Genomic DNA, 19087 nt, shown 5'->3' on the forward strand with positions numbered 1-19087 from the left:
AATACTCTTAAAACAGTATATAATGTGTAAATAAATGGAACTAATAACTTACTTGATAACAAAAACTGGGAGGAATATATTGGAGAAGATGAGCCCTGCGTACACCGCCGCTAACGAGGCTGTTCCTAAGCCCGCTTCTGCGTTGATCGAACTTTGTAAATTTGCGGCTCCCTGTAAACGCAAAAAATTAAAAAAAAATTAAAAATTTCATAAATTAACATGTGAGTTTTATTTATTCATTTAATCCTACAATCAAAAGATCTCCATTAGAACAAATTTTAAGGTTTCAGATGACGTTGGTCATTACGGTAAGATCTTTGAGAGATCGTATGCTTCATAGCTCTAAAATTTCGGCAGGCCTAGTGGCAGTTTGATACTGTGACGATCGCGTAAACGTAAACGCGAATTTACAAGGAATTGAAACAGCGCCAACTAGTGTCACTACCGCACAACTGCGCACAATTGTTTCAATTCCATATAAATTCGCGTTTACTTTTAGGCGCTCGTCACAGTATGAAAACATTGAAAACTCCCACTCTGTACTATAAACTCCGTTTATTCTGTAGGTACCTACTTTATGTACAGTGTAGTACTTATATTAACATCGGTTAACCGCATATCATTGCATGAGATTCATATAATTTTAGATTATCTTAACATCTTTAAGAAAAAAACAGACAGATACCATTATCTTTATGTATAACTCGTGCGCATTAACTTGACACCTGGCTACCAAACACAACCAAACAAACACGTTAATCCACACGAGCTGTGAGTAAAGTTTTCAAAAGTCATTCCATGGAAAATGTCTATTTTATTTTTTTAATTTTCCCTATTTTTGATAGGTAGTTATTCTAATATTCGGAGCGGAAAACAAAAACCAAGAAATTAAAATTCATAAAAAATTCCAGCTTTTCTTGAGTTATAAATGGCGTAATAACCCAATTTTTATGTTTATAGATATATAGATAGGATAAACTTACGCAATACGCCGTGAAGTGCACCATAAAAGCTAAACTGATGATGACCACATTCTTCACTATCCGCCATGTCTCTTTTGGTTTTAAGTCAATTTCTTTTGTGTCCATCGTCTTTTTGAGTTTCAAATCAACGTCTTTCATCTCCTTTGCTTTGAAGTCAAGCTCATTAAGCTCTTTTGTCATTTTCGCTGTATATTCTAGCGTTTTTTAAATATTTTTTCAGTTGTCAACACTAAATGTTTCTTTCACTTTCACTTACGAGTTTCGGATGTTGAATGATACTCGTTAATTTATAACATTTCATCCATTCATAAATGTTATCGTATTTAATACTTTAATCAAATACCGGAAATAATAACTGGTAAAGTTCACTGAAATCGCATAATTTATTACACTTTATTACCTTAATCAATAAATTTTATCATTTTAATAACCGGTTTCGTATTAGCTGTAAATAGATAAATAACTAAGATATAATATTAATGATACATAATGACTTTCTCGTATGTGATATTTTATTTTTTGATCGAAATAACAATTTAATTAATTTAACTAACAATTTTCTAAGCAAATCTTTGTTGTGTAACATGTTTAATGATATTTCTGTCACCAGATTTCGGGTGTACAATGTGTTATTAAACTAAAGACTACTTTAAAATTATTTAAAGCATGATAATTTGCGTAACATTACTAGAAACATCGGACCTTGCAAAAGAGACTTATAGAGAGAGTGGTCTAAAATTGCGCAATGAATAGGTTCTATCTTAGTATTGAGGCTATATGAGTATATAATATACTACCTCTGCCTCCGATTCCGGATGATGTGGGTTCGAATCCGGTCCGGAGCATGCACCTCCAACTTTTCAGTTGTGTGCATTTTAAGAATTTAAATATCACGTGTCTCAAACGGAGAAGGAAAAACATCGTAAGAAAACCTGCATACCAGATAATTTTCTTAATTCTCTGCTGTGTAAAGTCTGCCAATCCGCATTGGGCCAGCGTGGTGGACTTGGCCTAACTCCTCTCATTCTGAGAGGATACTCGAACTCAGCAGTGAGCCGAGTATGCGGGTTGATAATGATGAATAGTAATAGTCATACTCTAAATTTCATTTGTCATTTTATTACATTAGTTTATACTAGAAAATTTTATTACGCTGACCACTGAAAATCTTTTCGACGTATAGGGATGTGAGCCGTGAAAAATATATCAAAATATCGAAACCACGGCAATTTTCGAGATTTTTTCACCATCCACATCCCTACGCGCACTGCAGGCAGCGCTGCCGACTTGATCGTCAGAGGCTGGCGTTAAAGTAATAGTACCTAATATAACCCATTGATGATTTACTATTAATGAGTAGGTATACTTCTATAAAGAATATTGTCAAATTTTTTATTCTTCAAAGTTTAGATTGGAAAAAAATGGCAAATAGGCAAAAAATCATGATTTATTACGTACATTAGAATCCAAAATAATCACGTGGAGTAGGTAACCGCGAAGTGGACAGACTGGATTCGCGAGAACATCCGAAACAATGATCAAGTTTAAATAACAAAGTTCAGTTTCAATGGAGATAAGCATCGCTAAAACCTTTTTGTTTTGAATTGATTTGAGGTCGAAACTCACACGATTATCTTTGAAGCTAACGCCACTGCCACAGCGATGTACACATTAGCGTTACTTTAGAAAAAACATACTAGTATAAGCGTATAAAAATACCCAGACACGGATTTAGCTATATAATTTAAAAGTAGTAGAACAGGCCTCCTCCGAGGAAGTACCTTTTGCGACTTTACTTATTAGTGCTTTGTATTTAACATTACAGGCACATGAAGCATGCATGTCCTATCAAATGATGATCTATAGTAGTAATGATGTAGTCAATGGTTGTTCATTTACCAGGTTGTTGGACCTGGTGAGTGAAAACTATCGCAGGGTATTTTACAGGATAGCTGGGGATCTTTCGACGTTCTCCGTGGCGCATTGGTATGCGCGGTGGATTACAAGACGGAGATCCTGGGTTCGATCCCCGGCTGGGCCGGTTGAGGTTTTCTTAATTGGTCCATGTCTGGCTGGTGGGAGGCTTCGGCAGTGGCTAGTTACCACCCTACCGACAACGACGTACCGCCAAGCGATTTAGCGATCCGATACGATGTCGTGTAGAAACCGAAAGGATTGTGGATTTTCATCCTCCTCCTAACAAGTTAGCCCGCTTCCATCTTAGACTGCATCACTTACCATCAGACGAGTTTTTATTCAAGAGCTAACTTGTAAAGAAAAAAAAAGTTATGCAAGGAATGCGTCCTAAAAATTCCGCCCAGTGTCTATCAACTTGTAGGTGTAGGTGTTAAGACTCATGTGCCTGTAATTATCCTGGTAACCACGCCCTTCAGACTATAACACAGCAATGCTGTTTAGGAGCAGAATAACACACACAGAAAGCTCTAGTGCTTGCTGCTAACTGCTGCTGTGAATTTCATAAGTAACGCTGGAGAAACGCTAGTGTATAGAGGCTCTTAAAATCATCAGTTCTTAATTACCAGGATGTGTCAAGATCATTTGTACTTTTTCATAAGCATACATAGATACAAATGTTAGGCAAAAAATAAAGGAAAATGAAGAGTCAGTACATACGTGTACTTAGAAATGTTTCAATTAACCTTTAAGTAATCGACAAGTTGCTTAGCCACTTAAGCTATCTTGTTAATCTGCCTACTTTCCTACTGGTATTATAAAAGCGAAAGTTTGTGTGGATGTTTGTTACTCTTAAACACCGCAACTACTGCACCGATTTGGCTGAAATTTGGAATGGAAAGATTTTACTCTGGATTAACACATAGGCTACTTTTCATCCCGGAACAATCCATGATTCCCGATAGATTTGTGAAAAACAAAAACCCACGCGGACGAAGTCGCGGGCGTCTGCTAATATTACATAAGCAGTTTTTCGTAGCTAGGTAGCTAACTGACTCATTACAGGTGATACGTACATACAAGTATTTGAAAACGTTTCTCTGTAGATAATAACAGACAATTATAAAGAAGTAGGATTCGTAAACTGTGCCATTACAAAACCATCTCAAAACGTGACAGAAACTGTGAAATTAATTTTTAACGTTTCTTTTATTGTCAAACAAAATGTAAAGGATGAAGATTTAACAATGTAGCACATTGTTATTGTGTGGAAGTATAGTAGATCGAGGAGCAAAATGACGAGAAGTGTCTCGTCAATATAACGAATTCTTAATATATAATATCATGTCAGACAGAGAGATCTTAATATATAGACAGAGAGATAGAGACGACAAGAGACCTGTCTATGACGTATTTAAAAACAACATTACAGAAAAGCTCTACTGCTTTTAGATTTCCGACTCAAAGAAACTTTATTGGCGCAATGTGATACGAGTAGAAAGAGATGATATGCGTTAATATAACAATTTGGATGTTCGCAGTTTCGCACTAACTATGGCCTTATAAGAAGGCTTGAAAATTATTTGTCAGGAGAGCAAGCTATTTTTGGAGTTTCCACCAGAAATTAGGAGATCCGCAGATGAACCAAAATCACTAACATACTCGTAGCTAGCAGCGAGTCGCGAAGCTGAAGTGGCAATGGGCAGTGCACATATTTCGAAGAGCTATAAAACGTCATATCTTTCTTTATATTACCTTTTCAAAGTCATCTCAATTATTATTTTTAATCGTGCGAAACTAGAAGTTACATGACATTCTATTTTGTACCATGGACATATTTACTGAATTGAGATAATTCTGAAATGTGCATGAAAATTACAAAATATACAATGTCATGTAACTTCTAGACATAAATGATGAGATAATACACATTGTACTTTATATACTGTTTAAATTTTTTATGACTTTTTGAAGGTTCGATTCAATCCTACTTACGGTATAAAAAATTGGTTTGTTCATAATTCTTTTTTATTGCCTCTTACGTACATTGTACTTTATTATTATGTAAAACTCCAACCTACGTCTTACGTTTATACTTGAGACGTCCTTTATCCTAAGGTCATGTGGGAAAGCTCTTTTATAACCCATTGTATTGATGTCCTATATGATTATTATAATTATATATTTTAGGTATGTATATTAACAAAAAAATATGATCACTTTTTATTTTTTAAGGTGCATTGAATAGATAGGTCATTTAAGCAAAATTAAAACCCTTTTCTGTAAAATGTAAAATAGAATTAAATAAAATCCTGTTATACCTAATAAACTCTGTTTTTAAAACACGCTTTTACTTTACTCGATAGAAAATAAATTGCCTCTGAAAAAAATAAGTACATTCCCTATTTTATTAGTTATGCCTAAAGTACTTTTGATAGATATACCTAACAATTATTATTCGTCATTATGTTACTTTATCTAAGCCAAATTAGAAATCCTCAAATTTAAAGCTGTAAGTAAACTAGCGAAGTACGAACAAACAAACGAACATTTTAGCTTTATAATATTAGTATAGATATTATAAAGAGATAAAGCTTGTGACGTTGTAGGGGATAATCTCTGGTTCCACTAAACTAATTTTGAATATTCTTTTTCCAATAGAAAGCCACGTTATTTGTGAGTTTCATAGGCTATATTTCATCCCCGTACTCCCAAGGGAACACGTACGTAGATGAAACCGCGGGATGGTTATATAATTAAAACTTTGAAATGATGTTCTACGACTTTCTTATTATTTCACTTGTATTTTTATCTTGTTATCTTGGTATAAAAATAAAAGATTATAAAGTAATATGGCCATTTCCGGCCAATATTATAATAATAGCATTAATATTTTTATATAAACTACCGATTAAGCTCATAAAATTAATTACCACAAAAAATAACGTAAGTACAATATATAGTAGACAGTCTTGATACAAGTGAATTTATCCGATCCTATCCGCAGAAAAAACCAACCAACTCTACTTAGATGTAGGTAGTTTTGTTGCATTTTCCTTTAGATGACCTTAGACCTTGATCATCTTTTACATTTTGTAAGTATAAGGAAAGTCATCAGCGCACGTACTAGGCAAGAATTTTTAATCCAACTTGCGTTTCTTTACAAAATATAGACTACTGTTTACTGCGAGGTCGTGTGGAATTGTGCTATTTGAATTATCCAAAGCCTATTTCAACGCTTTTTTTTATTTATCTATAAATTTTTAATGGATGGACCGCTTTTAGGCGGTTACTAATACATATAAACCCAGACGGACTTCCCCGAATAGATAACGCATATCTCCTCGCATATCTCATTAATAAATAATAATTGGGCACGTGATGCTAACCATTCATCATCCAATACGTTCACGTGCCTGTAGCGCTAACGCTGGACATCCGATGAAACTGATCGTGTGTTGGTCACACACACGCCACACGATCATACTAGATGGTGAGGGGCTAGCATAACATAATTATCTCTACATGGTATCTATAATAAAAAATATATATACAATTATAAATGATTCTATTATCTACAATGGACAGGCGGATTATAAAGTACAAAATCACACAATAAAAAAAATTACAAAAGTTCAAATAGTTAATCACTGCTATTTTTAATTTTTAGGGTTCCATAACCAAGCAAAGAACTCCTGTGATCCAAGAAAATTTATTTAGCCGCAGTAGCACAGTAGGTAATAAATCGTCGGGTGCCTTTATTACCTACTGCGGCTAAATCAATTTTCTTGTCCACAGATAGTAGTTAATAATAGTAACTCCACAAAATCAACCGTGTTTAAAATATCTATTTGAAAAACTGCGATACTGTTTTTCAAATAGTCAACAATTCTTAGATCACTTCATCTCCTTTCAATTAATGTCGCATAAAAAGTGAATTCCGTGGATTGGTAAGAAAGAAAGACAAATCGCGCAAAACAACTGAAAGTGACAAGAAATGAGGTTACATTCAACAGTTTTAAATTGGGTAGTGTCAAAATGTTCTGTGTCTGTTGGTAGAATATACACATTTTATTTATTTATGGAGAGATTAGAAAGAAAATTTATTGAAAGACAATAACCTTTGATACGGTTAATTCGTGGCTGTCCTATGGAAAGAATACTCCATTGGCTTGACCGATATTAATGATTTTTTTTTAATATTCGGTAGTTAAGAGAATGGTTTTTTTTTTTTTAATTTAACGCCTAAACATATCTTGGACATTTAGTTTTTTACTGTTCCTAATTGATTAGTAGACAGGCATTAATAGCTTTTTGAAGTGAATTGAAATAGTCAAGGACGTGATGACAAATTATGCCGCATAAATAGGATCATCTGACATTTAGGCAAATTAATTGCCGTTTGCATTTACACTATTTATCACTTAAGGTTTAAACACGTTTGCCTATAGCTTCTGCCGGATCTGTGTGCCATTTAAATGTATCAAATCTAAGCCTATTGTAACTTGGGTATAAATCTATCCAGGGGCGTAGCTACCGGTGTATCAGCCGTATCAATGATACTGGGCCTCCGGACTACAAAAAAAAATAAAAATTAGTAAAATTTAATCCACAATCTCGGTTAATTCCTTGCTTAAGCGTGCGCCACGTTCTTACAAGTTAATTATAATCTTGTTCTAACAAGTTAATTATAATTATTATTAGGTGTGAAATGACTAGTGATTTATACCCTCATTTTTAATTTGATTGTTGGTAAACGGTACACATCAAAAATGACTGTAGTAGGTATAGGTTAATTTTTTAAAAGCAAACTGCCAGTAAGCCTCAAAAAGCCAGCAACGGACTCCTGCGTTCTCCCATGCCTAACATACGGTGCACAAACTTGGATTTTCACCAAAAGTATAAAAACTAAAATAATACTTTGTCAACGAGAAATGGAACGCAGTCTCATAAACATTAAAAAATGTCAAAAAATAAAATCATCAGACATAAGAGCTGAAACAAAAATTCTAGATTTTCTTAAACAAGCACAGTCATTAAAATGGAAGTGGGCTGGACATATTGCCAGACAACAAGATGACAGATGGACTCAATAGGTTAATACAATGGAAAGAGCCGCAGGGCAAGAGGAGGAGAGGAAGACCAGTGTCTAGGTGGGCTGATAATAATGATGAGCAGCTCCCTCTTACTTCCTATAAATCTTTACCCTTTATTAATTGGGCCCCCAACTATTTTTAATACAGGGTTCCTCCAAAGCACGCTACGCCACTGAAAATGAGGTTTAAGGAATTTAGTCCAATAATGATAACGGAAATGTGAAAAGGATCATCTTTTCCAAACAAGACAACGCCTTGAGAATGGCCGCGAGACAATTATGTATTTGTTGAGGCGCGATTGTTTCCTCTAAGCACGAGGATAACACGAGGATTAACAGAACCTTACGTTCATTTGTTCTCGAAATAACACTTAATCACTGCAATAAAGATTTCAGTATTTATGTATTTACTTTCAGCAACCTTAGTAGGTTACGGTAGATATCTAAGTAGTACGTATTATTATTTTTTTAGATTTTAAATATTTTTTTTAATTCAATGTATCTATTTATTTGCAGATTGTATTGATTGATTGTATTATTACATTAGATGGTAGTGACAATAATTGTTGAAGTTTTTTTTTTATTCTTTACAAGTTAGCCCTTGACTACAATTTCACGTGATGGTTAGTGATGATGCAGTCTAAGATGGAAGTGGGCTAACTTGTTAGGAGGATGATGAAAATCCACACCCCTTTCGGTTTCTACACGGCATCGTACCGGAACTCTAAATCGCTTGGCGGTACGTCTTTGCCGGTAGGGTGGTAACTAGCCACGGCCAAAGCCACCCACCAACCAGACCTGAACAAATTAAGAAAATCTCAATCTGCCCAGCCGGGGATCGAACCCAGGACTCCGTCTTGTAAATTCACCGCGCATACCACTGCGCCAAGGAGGCTGACAAAGTTCATTATATTTTATACATAATTTGCCATACCTATTTACTCCGTATCTACTTCGTACTACGTATAACAATAAACCTATAAAATGGCGAAAATGGATCACAGTATTAAGTAGGTATATGTTAGATTGTGTTCGGACCAACTACGGATTGAGAATTCTCACAAAATATTACTTTATATCAAAGCCCAAACCAGAACTAGAACCCAAGATCTCATGATTACAAACCACATAGCCACTAGACCGACGAAGTAATTGTATACATGTAGGTACTTCATCATTATCAACCCATATTCGGCTCATTGCTGAGCTCGAGTCTCCTCTCAGAATGAGAGGGGGTAAGTCAATAGTCCACGACGCTTGCCCAATGCCGATTGGTAGACATCACACACGCAGAGAATTAAGCAAAATTCTCAGGTATGCAAGTTTCCTCACGATGTTTTTCCTTCACCGTTTGAGACACGTGATATTTAATTTGTTAAAAACATGTACCTACATAATATTTATTTTAAGAATTTAAAACCGGAATAAACTAAAAACAATTAACCCATCATACTCGTAATTATTATGTCCAATCTTTAGTTTAATTTTAACGACTCTATTACCGGTTTAAATGGTGTACACAAATTACTTCAACAAAAGCCTCCGTCATCACTCATTGAAACAATGGAACAGCTATACTAAATGTTTATTTTCGAAATGAAAAATACTTTAAACGGTTACTGCGCACGCATAATCATCTAGAATTATATAGAGGAAATATTAGCTATGAAGTTCATAATATTTGTAAAGAAAAAAACAACCTGACGCATATCATATGTAAAAAAGTGTGTTTGTTTGTTATTCTTTCAGTTCTGCACTGATTTCAACAAGTCTAAAAGGAATTACACAGTGGAAAATATAAGCAATGTGGTTCATAATACTTGTAAAGAAAAAAAACTGCTTCATTGGTCCCGTGTTTAGATGGTTCAGCTACGGACCACGAGGTCCAGGGTTCGAATTCCGGGTCAGGCCAACAAAAAAAAATTGGTTATTGGGATTTTTCTTACAAGAAAAATCTTAATAGCAGCCTGGAGTTGGGAAGTTGGGGGTGTTAGTACACACCCGTGCCTCGGAGAGCACGTAAAGCCGTCGGCCTGATCTCTCACCGATCGTGTAATGGTTAGCACGGACAACATTTTTTTTTTATTTTTCTGGTCATGCTACCTTCCACGCCCAATCAGTGGATAGCTACATAACAATAGTACCTAATATAGGCATTGTGATATTGTGTACTTTCCGGTTGAGCTGATATTCCGTCATTTTCTGCTACTAAGCAAACGAGCGGATCCATTAAACGGAAGTTATCAAAACCTTGGCGTTGAAGAACCAATTCTGTAAAAAAACTAATTGATGAGATCTGAAGGCGGCAAAAAGTATTACAAATTATTATTATCTATCAATTGAGAATCTCGGAGGCTAAGTGCTTAATAGATACTCGTAGAAGTTAGGTGTACTTCCAAATAATAATATTTTATTTTCATCGTTGAAAAGGTCATGGTTTATTAATACATTTAAAAAAAAACTTGGAATTTACAAAACCGTTGTTTTACCTACATAAAGTACCGGACGCGCGCAACTTCGTCTGCGAGAAAATAATGAAAGAAATCTATGAATCTATATATAAGCGGACCCGCTCAAGCTTCGCTTGACTTATGATGCACTTCTTCCCTATCCCTACCCTACCATGCTTCTACCCTACTCCTACCCTACCCCTACATTACCTCTACCTTACCTCAACCCTACCCCTACCCTGGTCATACCCTACTTTTACCCTACCCCTAGGATTTAGGGGTTTGAAAAATAGATGTTGGCCTATTCTCATAGATACCTGATAAGCACAAAAAATTTCATCAAAATCGGAGGAGGATGGCAACGAAAACTGTGACACGAGAATTTTATATATTAGATAATAAGATAGCCGTGATTTATAGATTGATTGATAGATTTCTCGTCGTAGCTAGTTAACTTATTTTATGAATTATTTTTTTATTGATTGTAATGCAGATATTTATAATTTCGAACTGTAGTGTCAGTTTCATTACTTACATTAATATATATTCGAAGAACAACCTTTAAAAGGAAATGATGTTTTAAATAGTAACATGAAGTTGTCGACTTTGAAATTTTATTCGAATGTGTTATCATTCCATCCAATTGATTTGACAATTTAAAATAACACGTTTCGTACCTAATACCTATCTACCTGTACAATTTTATATAAATAAAATGAATTAATTGGGTCGAAATTTTTGAAAAATTAACTGTAAATGACCAGCAGCAGACCGAGCGTTCCTACTTCACAGCCCAAAAATTTAACCTTGTCGAACTCTAGCTAGCTCGACGCGGTAGTGAGATGTTTTGATATTTTTTCAATTAAATAAAATTTATTTATTTAAAAGAAAAAGTAATTCAAAAATAGGTGATTTTGAAAAAATTACTTTTGAGTGGTTAAATGTACCAGCAAAAATAAACAAGTACATAATACCTACCTACCTAATTTCGGATCAAATTTAAAAAGGCTCTAAAATACATTTAAATTAAAAAAATTATAATGTTATAAGTATAAATACTATTAAAGTATATTAAGCAAGTATTAATATAAACACATAGGATTTGTTACGGTAAGTAATATATTAACAAATTAAATTAATTAATCCAATACGTAGATATTGATTAAAGTAAACCGCGGCTTCCTTTAACATTATTATCTAAAGCTCCACAAATACTAATTTGTAGCAACAAATCAGTATTTTTTTTATATAGATAATGTTTATTAGTACCAAACCTGGATTTACTAGTATTATCCTTTTAATTAGTATCGATAAGAGGCTGTTGACTTATTTTGGCTTAGCTAGAATGTCGAGAAATGCTACTGCACGGCTAATGAATATTTGCACGATACTGATAATAATAATCTAAACTCTTTTTTTTTTCTTTACAAGTTAGCCCTTGATTACAATCTCACCTGATGGTAAGTAATGATGCAATCTAAGATGGAAGCGGACTAACTTGTTAGGAGGAGGATGAAAATCCACACCCACTTTCGGTTTCGGTTTTACACAACATCGTACCGGAACGCTAAATCGCTTAGCGGTACGTCTTTGTCGGTAGGGTGGTAACTAGCCACAGCCGAAGCCTCCCACCAGCCAAACCTGGACCAATTAAGAGAACTCTAAAGAAATAAAGTTTGTGAGATTGTAGGGATAATCTCTGGATCTACAGAACCGATTATGAAAATGATGATCTTTTACTATCCCGTATTCTCACGGGAACGGAAATTACGGTTATTAGAATGGTTTGTTGGTTAGTTATAAGGTTGTCAGGGCACACGGTGTAACGTGTAATATAATGTCAGTATGTTGTTATATGTAATATATATTATACATATATTATGTATTTTATAACCTCAATCATTCCCTCCATTATTTTCGTAACAAACTAACGAAAAATTAATATTAGTTTAGATGATACTTGATGATTGAGGATTACTAAAAACAAAATAAATTAGAGGTCGAAATTCGGGGACCTCTTCGACAAATAAAAGAACATCAAACTCCATATACGTATTATGTAGAAACCTGAAATTTTACATAAGCCGATACAAACAAGATTTTTTAATGAGACAGACAAGGTATCGCGAACATTGACGTCAAAGGCAATGTTCGAAATGAACATGGATATATTATGTGTAGAAGCGCAGTCAGTCAAGCTTGTAAACGGTAGAGGAGGTGAAGAAGATAGGTACAATTTTTGCACTGTTTACCAGATAACTTTCTGACCTAGGAATTAAATATTTATTCATACTGCTTAAGTACTAACTTCTTGTATTATATTTCTGTATTTGGAGACAAGCATTACAAATGACAAATGAAGGAACTCCTCTCTTAATAGCAAGTCAATAGACCACTGATTTTTTACAAAACTATAACACCCACGCGTATATTTGTGTTCTGAATGCGAAACTGAAGTTTAACTTATATCTGAAAGGTCAAAATCGTCATGTTTTAGCGTCATAGATTTTGGTAAGTTAAAAACATTTTTAAATAACAAATGCGAGCACATTTTCAAAAACATTATATAATATCTACCACCCGTCTCTTAAGAATCCTCATCATCCCATTCAGAAGAGAAAATAAAGTAACAAGAAGCAGAGAAGAAAGAGGAAGATTACCTACTTATATATTCTTGGAAAAAATTAAGATATGGAAGCATAATTTGCACCAATATTAGATCGTGAACTCATATTAAAATGCTATTTAGAAATAGATTAATGATTTTTTAAAATATTTTTTAATGTTATTCAAAATATATAATAGCTATATGTATTTTTTGTAAATTTATTAATCACTTTTATTTTCATTAATTAAGGAACAAGTCAATTAAAGTTATTATTCGGTGTGAAATTACTAGCAATTTATACCCTCATTTTTAATTTGTTTGGATCAAGATCGGATGGGGGTACGGATTTCATAATAATAATAATTACGCTTTAAACTTGTGCAGTGACCTGCCAATACAATTCGGATGTTTTGAATGTTTTACTTCGCGACTCTATATATTAGAACTCTATGTCTACAAGTTTCTTTACAAGGCAGAGAAACGTTATGGAGTAACAGTCTGCGATAGCCAGACGTACCTTATTTCATGAAAGCTAAAAGTTTGTCAGCCTATGTCTCAACCAATAAGAACTAAGATTATGATCTCGTCAACCCTTCAAAAAACACAATTAAAGATCAAGGGTCTAACGACTAGAGACATGTTTCCTGGAGATATGCCCGTATCTAGTAAATATCCAAAAAAAATTTACAATTGAGGATCTAGGCCCTTGAAACTTCCCTTGATACCTTCAAATGTAATGCCACCACAGTCCAAACTCCATAGTTGGCTTCCACGTTTACCTATTAGGAGCGTTGACATAAAATTTCAACCTTCAAATGAGCTATATCTGGCTATAGCAGGCTCGTCGTTCTATTGGAGACGATGCGAATTAAGAAGGTCAACCACGTGGACGAATCCACGGGTGACCGTATTTACGCAACTTTGTTGACGTCATCGTGCGCGCTAACTATACCTACAATAAATATAATAAATAGCAAATTTTCTACTTTCTCTTTCAAAGCTCTTTTATGTATATTTTTGTCCGGTCAAGTTAGATGGTTTTATATCTTCGACCGGAACCGGAAACGGATTCTTAATCTCACTATCCTGTAAAAATTTTCATTGTTTTCGATTTCGTTGTAAAAAGTTTTACTGTGCTTTAACTGCCAGCATGTATTTTTTTAGGGTTCCGCAGTCCACAAGGAACCCTTATAGTTTCGCCATGTCCGTCTGTCCGCGGTTTATAGTCTGGCAAGTTCGTGGATGACACTCCCAATCCCATGATAAGCGTACGACGGGGGAAAGACTGTGTGGGTGTGAAATCGTGCGTGCGGGAAAGGGAGTAGGATATATGTATAATGAAATTACAAGGAAAACTATGCATAATGTGGGGTATCGCTATCGGTATTTTTGTGCAATACCTACATAAGGGATTCAAGTGCTAACTTATCTACGAAACACTGCGCGTGGCACAACACGCCCGATTTTTAAAATTCTTTTACTAACAGAAAGCCACGTTATCGGTGAGTGTTATAGGATATAAATCACGCCATGACTAATAAGAGCGGAGCATTAATGAAAAGTGTGACAAAAATGGGAAAATAAATTTCCTTTTGAGAGCTTCTGTTGCATGCGCTGCGATAATCGGTTAAAGATACGCAACAATTATTGTATACCAGGGTAGGCGAACCTTTATGCATCAACGTGCCATTTTTTCTAAAAAATGTTTAATGGGGTCATTGGCGTGCCATCAAATAATTTTGACTTTCTGATTATTTGGAGAATAACAATAATAAATACTATCAAAACTCTTTATGAAATAAAGTAAACAAAAGAGGTACATTTTGGAATGTTTTTATTACACGCATAAATTAAATTATTGTAAAATTAGTGTGACTTCTGTTGCTGCAGGTTAGATGACAAATAATTTATGTCAAATACCTACTTTACACATGTTTTATGATCGGCGACGTGCCCAAAATATTGTGTCGCGTGCCATCAATGGCACGCGTGCCATTGGTTCGCCTACCCTGTTGTATACCTAACATGTCTGTGACCCTTTTAAAGTTTTTAAAAGAAGTTTTTAAGATTAACTAACTATAATCTTTTTTACAGTAATCTAAACTTCTAGAGGTGTTTTTATAAACATTTATCTATAGTTTTTACCAAATAAGCATAATATTGGTCACAAGTATTTAATTTTGCACAAAATTTCCCTTACATATAACAGTTTTGAAAATATTCCGGAACAAAATAATATTCAAATGATTATTATTGATGGAGTGGTGGCCGAACGCCAGTAACTCCGCGAAGTGCTACTCAGAATACAGAAAACATCTGAAGCCACGTTCAGCTGTTCTGATAAAGCACGCATTGTGTCCAAAAATTGTACCTGTACCTATAGCACATCACACAACACGGCATACACAGAGTGACTAATAGGGATGATGACAGTTTTTAAATTGTATATAAATTAAGAGTATGCTAATAGTAAAGCAATTTTGTAAAAGTAACAGGGTATCTGCAATCATTACTTTCGGAGCTACAGGGATTTAAAGGGTCAGATTTGCGGCGCTGCCGCGGATCCCTGAAAAACGCCCCATACAAAATGGTACGAACTTATGACGGGGTAGGCAATTAATGATCGTTAGATTTGTATGGGCGTTTAAACAAAATTACTAATATCTTTGTTATTTCTGCGTTTATGTTTATAGTTAAGACATTAAAAAATGTCACATTTAATGTAAGGAAGCTAAAATTGTATTAATTTTCATCTAATTACATATAAAATATTTTTAGTAGATTTTGAAATTTTATAATCTTATTTATTTTGCAAATATCCAGTCAATCTTTGCTTTTTATGTATAAATTAGTTAACATTGACCTCATTTACCCGAATGTATCATAAAAATCAATATATTCAAACCTAGTCAACATCCCCATTGCTTGTTCGTGAAATTACACCAAAAAATCGTAATTTCTTGGAGTTTTCTCTATTCTGAGAAGTTCCTATTCGTAGTTTCGTACCGTGCCGCGCGACTCAGACTTTAGCAGACCAAGTCACGGGCGTCGGCTACTTATAATTGTGGCAAACAATAATCTTGCAACCTTGCTCTTGCCTAACAAGACAGTTAGGTACTAAATGTGTTTTTCTAGGAGCAAGGTTTTTAGAAATTAGATATTTCTATATCATTTAGCACAGTAATAAAAGTGTGTCAAATTGCGCTTTCTGTGGATAGGTATACCTACGGGACACCTGTATTTTTTTAATTTTTTTTTTGCCATATTTTTTTTATAATATGACCAATATTCCCATTCCCCTCCAACTAGTCGGGAAAGACTGTACTAGGAGTGGGTACGATAATAGACCAACGGGCGAACCACCACCCCTTAATGATGAGTCCAACCGTTGAGCTATGGAGGCTTAAAGGACACCTGTATACACTGGTTGTGTATACAGGTGTCCCGGAAATAATACGACACATTTTTTATTACACTTTCCGTGTAAATTTTGTCATTTCAAAAGTAAATTATTTTATTTCATAAGTACCTAACGATATTTTCATAATCAACTTCTTTCGGAGGCAATTGTGACGAGGTTTTTGAAGATAGCATACCTACTTATGTCTAAATATTTTTAAGCTAGAAGTAGATTTAACTTTGCCTGGTATATTTTTTATCCATGACATACAAAAATAATCGTTTAACATAAAAAAATAATTGAAAAATAAAGTAAAGTATTTAAAAATAACTTCAAAGTCAAAAATTAAAGTTTATGTAATTTTCACTGAAGTAAATTTTTATTATCTTTGTGGAAAAAATAAATACCGTAAAATTTCGGCTAATGTACTATTAGGTATATTGCATTATTTTCATAGACATTGATGACAGCTATGACTTGTAGAGTATGACGTGCTATTTACGGGACATCCTGTGTATTGCATTTTATATTAGTTACAGAGTTCAATGATCTTTTAACCGCATAAAGATATACGGTGCCCGAAACCAGCTTTTGCAAACATACGTAACGAAACAAGTTTTGTAAGACCTAAAAAAAATTAAGTTCCTCAAAAAGTATTTTATATGGATAGACGACAAGAAATAAATGCAATAACTTAATTGAAAAATCAAAAATATTAATGTAAAAAATTTTAAACTATTGACTGGGAATTTAACTAGGACAAATTAAAACTGTAAGGTACCTAATAAAGCTGTAGTTATTATAAAAGTAATCCATACCTACTAATATTTTAAGGAGGAAAGATTTGATTGTTTCTTTGCATTGAACTGTCTCCGAAACTAATGAACCCATTTGAAAAATTCTTTCACTGTTGGGAAGTTACACTATCCTCGAGTGTTCCTAGTAGATAAACCTACCTACCTAATTAATATATTTTGAATATATATTTTACAGAAAACAACAATAAGTACATTAAATTAAATAACTCAAGTAGGATAGGTCGAATTACCTACATTTTTTATTTGTTGATAAATATTCCACGTCGAGTTTGGCTTAAGCATAGGTTCGATGTTTTACTTATATAATTTTAGTTTTGAATCTGTTATGTACCTACATGTGTACCTAAAATCTTATCGGCATATTGGAAAATTAGACGATTCTAATGTGAAACAATTATTTAACCTTTAAAATATCATTAGCTCAGAAGTCATTGATACATTTTACAACAGAATTTCATTCAACACTACTACTACTAACTACTCGAATAATTCACTATCCAGGTATTCCTTATTCATCATCATTATTATTATCAACCCATATTCGGCTCACTGCTGAGCTCGATTCTCCTTTCAGAATGAGAGGGGTTAGGCCAATAGTCCACCACGCTGGCCCAATACGGAATGGCAGACTTCACACACGCACAAGAATTAAAAAAATAGTCTAGTATGCAGGTTTCCTCAATATACTTTTCCTTCACCGTTTGAGACACGTGATATTTATTAATTTAATAAAATGCACACCACTTAAAAGTTGGAGGTGCATTCCCCGGGCCGGATTCGAATCCACACCCTCCGGAATCAAAGGCAGAGGTCATATCCACTGGGCTATTCCTATCTTCAATTTTCAAACGGCCACAATTTTAAGAATAATTTCTATTCAAAAATAAAGAAAATATAATGATTAAAATTATAACTGCAATTTCAGTGAATTTTACAAATTATCGCGCAATTATTAATTGTAAAGCATCACAACAATCAATTAATTTATTTATCCTACCTTAGAATCTCCTAAATTAATTAAACAACTTTAAATAAAATCACTAAACCCGGATCGGATGCGGCAGCGATCTACCGTTTAAAATCGCTTGTCAAACAAAATCCCGCTTAACATAAAAACAGAAAGCGGTCAACTGTGTTAATACGGAGCGCGCGCGCTTACTTGCGAAAAGACACCAACAGACTGCTTAGTGCTTTGTAGCATTATCTTCGAGTTAACACGCGCGCTACAGTTATTTGAATATAGCTAAAAAAATTGCTTACAGAAGTAAATTAACCTACACTTTGAGACCTTATTTTGTTATCATTTATATTCAAAGTAGAACACCAAACCCGGGGTCGAATACAACGCATCTCTAAAAATAAAAAGAAATAAGCAGGTCATGGCCAATAGTTAATTATCATTAGTAGGAGTACATCCCCGTGCCTTTAGAGAGCACGTTCTGTTTCAAGTTCTGCGCCTGTTTGTAAATAATTTATTTTTTAAATTACCCACTGTCTTACCGCACTTAAATGTGTAGGAATACGTACCACGTAACCACGTACCACGTAACGTACGTTAGATGAAAGAATATAATTATCTTTGTGTTCCCATCTGCCCTCAGGACATATTCGTAGTAATAACGTGTACCTATTATAATTTTTGACCCTGTTGAGGCTAAAATACAATATATCTAACTACCTAAAATTCCTATACACCGTTCCAAAAACGCCTCCCACCGGTGATCTTGACATGACCCCGTTATCAAAAGTGTTTATCTAGGTAACCTCAGTTAATACAGATATTCCATTTTTGGAAGACGGTTTGGCTTCGATGTACCTA

The 19087-nt window shown here is 34.3% G+C and overlaps 2 protein-coding genes across 5 annotated transcripts in view; one reads left to right on the plus strand and one right to left on the minus strand.

Moving 5' to 3' along the window:
- LOC112048213 (UNC93-like protein) overlaps window positions 1-18455 on the minus strand; it is a 42194-nt gene extending 23739 nt beyond the window's left edge. The window contains exons 1-3 of one of the 4 annotated variants that reach the window (XM_024085667.2): window positions 18266-18455; window positions 984-1351; window positions 53-171 (exon numbers count right to left, since the gene is read on the minus strand). In XM_024085667.2, the coding sequence (XP_023941435.2) occupies window positions 53-171; window positions 984-1163 (299 nt within the window). In that variant the 5' untranslated portion in view covers window positions 1164-1351; window positions 18266-18455. Of the gene's footprint in view, window positions 1-52; window positions 172-983; window positions 1375-18265 lie in introns of those variants that run through there. The other 3 variants (XM_052885450.1, XM_024085669.2, XM_052885449.1) reach the window with 3 other exon arrangements.
- LOC112048200 (AH receptor-interacting protein) overlaps window positions 1-19087 on the plus strand; it is a 100315-nt gene that overhangs the window by 41216 nt on the left and 40012 nt on the right. The gene's annotated exons all lie outside the window — the stretch shown is intronic.

The sequence above is a fragment of the Bicyclus anynana genome, chromosome 14 (assembly GCF_947172395.1).
Source record: "Bicyclus anynana chromosome 14, ilBicAnyn1.1, whole genome shotgun sequence".
NCBI lineage: Eukaryota > Metazoa > Arthropoda > Insecta > Lepidoptera > Nymphalidae > Bicyclus > Bicyclus anynana.